The 5,006-nt window shown below is 42.9% G+C and overlaps 1 protein-coding gene across 1 annotated transcript; it reads right to left on the minus strand.

Annotated features, from left to right (window-relative positions):
* Positions 1-3: 3 nt before the first annotated feature.
* LOC129602541 (uncharacterized) lies at positions 4-921 on the minus strand. The gene is made up of 4 exons (XM_055501587.1): positions 584-921; positions 426-480; positions 243-339; positions 4-119 (listed from the first exon to the last, which is right to left on the minus strand). The coding sequence occupies exons 1-4, from the start codon at positions 728-730 to the stop codon at positions 14-16; spliced, it is 405 nt and encodes a 134-aa protein (XP_055357562.1). The 5' UTR covers positions 731-921; the 3' UTR covers positions 4-13.
* Between the last annotated feature and the right edge of the window lie 4,085 nt (positions 922-5,006).

Consider the following 5,006-nt stretch of genomic DNA (forward strand, 5'->3'; position numbering starts at 1 on the left):
TTAGATAAATTTTTTAGCAATAAAAATAGCTTTTGGTGAATTTTGTCACAACCTTGGTCTCCGACTTGTCGTTCTGCTGTCTCCAAACCCCGTTGTTACCAGTATCCGGAATATTTTGACTGCAACACATCCTAAACACTGAGTCTTGATGCACCGCCAAGTGTAGCATTTCTAAGTTATGTGTACGGAATATTTTATTTAAAAAAAGAATACACCGATGCACCGTCAGTTTTTATAATCACCTTAAGGCGGCAACATTTGACACCCCGGGTGAGCTTCTGTCCAGATAAGATGAATCGTTGAGTTGCTTTCTCGTCGGATACTGGTGGGTCGTACCTACTGCATTATCATAATAATAATTAGCAGCGAATTTGAATCGATTTTTTGCTTCCAAACTCATCCTGGAGAATTATTTTGCGATTTACCCCGATCGCCCGATAAACGATCCATTAGAAGCTTGATTTCGGTGTATCTTGCTTCCTGTAGAAAACAACAGGCAGCATATTAGACGCTGCACAAGCCTACCGCGTTATGCAGTTGCATACAAACAAACACACTGACTACCATACTCGTTTCAACGCACCAGATATTCGTAACTTTTCTTCATGATATCGCTTCTTTTCTCGACTACGGCCGTCGTGCACACGTTTTCCACTTCCTCAAACCAGGATCTGTAGGCATCGTGAGTATCGCCAGAAACAGGGCAATCTCTATCGCTAACGCCCGCCATGTTCGGAAACCAACTTCGATCTGTAGCGTGCAGTGAGGTCCCACCTAATAAATAACTTTAAAACACCAGACGATACACTTCCTCTTATACAGTTACCAGACTACCATATATTTTATTTAACATCTATCGTAAAACAGGTCACGATACGACGAGACCGCTCCATTTTTATGGAAGAGGCTATCGAATGCGCTTGGTCATATCGTTCGCGTGTTGCCAATTAAGGCTGAATAATATTAATTTTGATTAGATACGGCATACTCGTATAATACTTTCTGGTAAACACCGAGCCTGGTACCAGAATATACGAACGTGGTTTATCAGAACAATCCGTTATCGATCGCCAACACCGGCTTTCTTGAGCACCGTCAGACCCTCACATTGTCAGAGTTTTAGTACTGCGGACGCGGGTCTTGTTTGTCACTCCGTGTAACGCCTACCCTGTAGGTCCTCATTGCCCCTCGTGCAAAATGCTTTCGTACGTACGCGTGAAAAAGCTCACAGTGGAAATATTTTAGATCTGTTTAAATTTCTAAATACAAACCGAAAAGGATCCATTTATTTCGTTTTATTCACAAATTTCAGCCAAATCTTACTTACGGAAAAATTTCGAAAAATTTTTTCTACTAAAAAAACAGCGCGATGTTGGCATTGCTTGATGTCTACACCCGGAATTTGGAAATTTGTTTCCTCTGTGGTTTGTCCAACTGTTTAATTCAGTCACGTGCGTTTGCCGTTTTCTCCGCCAGTTATCATCTCACAAGTTCTTTATAACGTCTTTTTTTCGCGCGGTAACATTTGCGCGTTAGCTTACTAATAACAGCAATCGCAAAAGGCTACAATTTGCTGTCGCTGCTATTTGCAGTGCATTACATTAAATTTTAAAATTGCTAAACTAAATCAGAGCAATATGCTAACAGCAAATAAGTCAAACAAAATCAAATACAATAGAACTTGAGTGGCTCCATAATCGCCCAACCACCGCGCCGAAGTTTTGCATCACATGAGGCACGATGGAAGGACGGAGCTCTCATACTGTAACAAAAACTGTGCTGCGAAAAAAAACAGCTAAATAACTTTTTATTACTCGTAGTTTTTAAAAAGCTGCACTTTCGAGTTTTGAACGTTGTGTAAAGTAATGAGCCGGAGCGGTTAAACTGTCTCGAAAATTCAGTCCGTAACGTAAGCAGGCGGAAGTATCACACTGTCATAAAATACAGTATTACCCCAAAAGAATAAGCATTTCCTTAATTTTAAAAATCCAAAATTGTACGGTGACTAAACACGGTTGTGTCCGACACTCACCAAAATTCAGTCCCAAAAAAGCAATTAAATATTACTCGTAATTAAATTATTATTAAAAACTGTATAAAAGTGTATGTATCGTTTTATTATTATTTTTTTATGCAACTTCTACTACGAGGACGAGCTTAGTACATATGATAGACAAAAAAACTAGCGAGAGAATCTGATAACCATGCCCGGCCCGTGCAACACGGGCAACCACCCAGGTCTGTCAGTGCTGGTAAATACATCACATTTAATACAAATAATCACCCCAGTATTAAATACCGCACGCTTTATTTCTTACAGTAAAACTTTGACTTTGTAGAACCATGTGAAATTTCAGAGTACTCACTTTTTACCCATTCTGAAAGATTTTTTAATTTTTAGTCGGAGTATTTGTCACATCGCTAAGTCCGCTACGAGTGTTTCTTTTCGCTTATTTTTCTGCATCAGTTTTTCTGCTTCCCGTTGCTCGAGCGCTGCGATTACTTTACTGTCAGTCGCAATAAGCCCTGCTTCGGCGCGCAGACGAGAATCTTTAAGTTTTCTCTTTTCTGAGGACGTCGCTGGCAGGTTCCTCCACACAATTCTCACTCAACGGTAGGCCCGAAACAACGCTGATACTCGTGAAAGAAATCTCCATCGCAGGTGCAGAAAACAAACTGGCAGGTAGCCGTACGTCGGTGATATTCTCAATTTCTCATCGTAGTACATCTCGCCAGATGAATCTTTATATTTAGATGGTAATTTTATAACATTACTATCAAGAGATTGGTTAATTAATGTCAGTCACTGGTTACTGGAAATTTTGCGGAGAACCAATTATAAACAGAGTTATAAAACCAAAACAAAACTCGCATTTAAATTTCAATACGAGTGTGCGTTACCGTAAATAGCAGACCGTGTTCAGCTAACGGCTGCGTGACGGCGCGCGGCTACCGCCAGCCTAAGGTGGCTGACAGTGTTGCACAGCACGCAAATGGTTATCAGATTCTCTCGCTAGTTTTTTTGTCTATCACATGTACTAAGCTCGTCCTCGTATTGTTAATTACAGTAATAATTATTATTACATACAATCAGTTAAACTGAAAAAATTATCCATTTCCGCTTGTAGGCTTCCCGTTAGCTGCGAAAACAGTTGTCCTGAGCCCCGGGCATAATTTTTAAGGTGCACACGTCAAGCAAGCGAAAAGTGCAACGGTTTGCTCAAACTTAATTACGAACATAGCAAAAGAAACAATATTGCGAAATACGAGCCCCAATTTAAAGTGCGTACGTGCAAATTACGACGGTTTTCATAAACTTAAATAGTTCGAACATATTAAACGTGACAATATTATGAAGTTTGACCCTCAAGCTTATCCCGTTCACGGACATTAGTCTTCGACTCTTCAGGATTCCCCTAGCGACCATGAGCAGTTAACCCGATATCCCATAGCATGACAAACATTAAGACACTTTTTAATACCTCGTAACAGTAAAAACCTAATTTCGTGCCTCAACTCAATTAACCATGCATGACAAGAAGTAATTCCGATTGTCGGAAGCTGGCAAAAAGCGCCCTTGTTGATCAGCAGCACGAGCGGTGGTGAGAAAGCAAAAATTCTTTTAAAAGATGCCCAATGATTGTCTGGACAACAAAGCCGCAAACGAAAGCGAACAGTCCTGACTCCGCCTTCTAGGAGTCCTGACTGCTGATTCGCATTCTACTGCCACACAGTGGAATGGCATCACAGCACTGTACTCAGCCGCTTGTCTGACGGTAATTTTTCGCCGGCTGCAGAAAAAAACTGCGTGGTTGCGCGCAACCGTACGAGCGAGGACATGAAAGCTCAACGCCCCGTGATGCTCTGCGTTCCATTCTTGGTAGGGACCGAAACGATGTTCAGCGAAATTGCGACAGTATAACGCCTTTTTGAACGGGACACGCTGCGAGCGTCGGCCGGGCACGCCGAAATCTACGAGCAGGCCGCAGTTAGCGGTGTTGATGACCAGACCACGTTCGAGCAGCCCGTTGGCATTCTGCACATCGACCGCGTTCCACTCGAAGATGTCGCTGCCGGGATAAATCTCACAGAATGGCGACGCGTCCGAACAATTAAACGATCGCAATTCGTTGCTGTACATGGTGGAATTAAATGTCTGATTGATCTGCGGCCAATTTGCTAATCACTGGCACGGAATAAAACAACGGCATTTTGCGAATGCTGTATTCGATGTGCTGTGCTCAGTGTGTTGTAACAAAAATTTGGCTAAAAATCAACGCCAGACGTTCAGCATCGCCGGCTGCTGTTTATATCCGTAACTGTTAATAATTATGACTTTTAGTATTTTAGACGGTTTGTCCATCTTTCATTGACGATAACAAAATCACAGCCGAGCTGAGAAGAAAAACAACATCGGGCACTAATCATTCCCAATCAGCCAATCTAAAAGCTAAAAAAACGTCCTCGTTGTCTCGCATCTCATTAAATGTTCCGAGGACAGACACCGCGCTTCCGCGTTGTATCTCGGTGCTGATTCTCTGACGCAAAAACTCTCCCGACCGAGGGTTACCACTACATTCGCAAATCTTTCTTGACAGGTCTTTGAAAAATTTCTTGGTTAGCGGTCCAAAAGTTCCCGTAGTTTCAAAAGCCAGAGGTTGTACTACGTATCGATCCGCGAGTCCATCGTACTTCCGTAACTTCTGATTCTCTCACTTCCGCTGCGCTTCCAGGAACACGTGATATATGGCCTATGTAGATCTGGGCGAAGGTATCGGCAACAGTGACATCCCATACCAACGGCTTCCCATTGCGCCAGGGAAAAGCCGTAACTCCGTCTGGCCGCTTCCCATCACCTCTATCCAGTCCCGGTGGCTCAAGCGTCGACGGCACTCTCGCTGAATTCAGGGCTCTTTTTGTTGCGGCGTTCAACACGGCATGAGTACCGTGTCTTCCTTTGCCAGCTTACACCAGGCCGTGGTGACCGAGACTGTCCACTGTGGATC

This window comes from Paramacrobiotus metropolitanus, unplaced genomic scaffold (genome assembly GCF_019649055.1).
Source record: "Paramacrobiotus metropolitanus isolate TYO unplaced genomic scaffold, Prichtersi_v1.0 Parri_scaffold0000589, whole genome shotgun sequence".
NCBI lineage: Eukaryota > Metazoa > Tardigrada > Eutardigrada > Parachela > Macrobiotidae > Paramacrobiotus > Paramacrobiotus metropolitanus.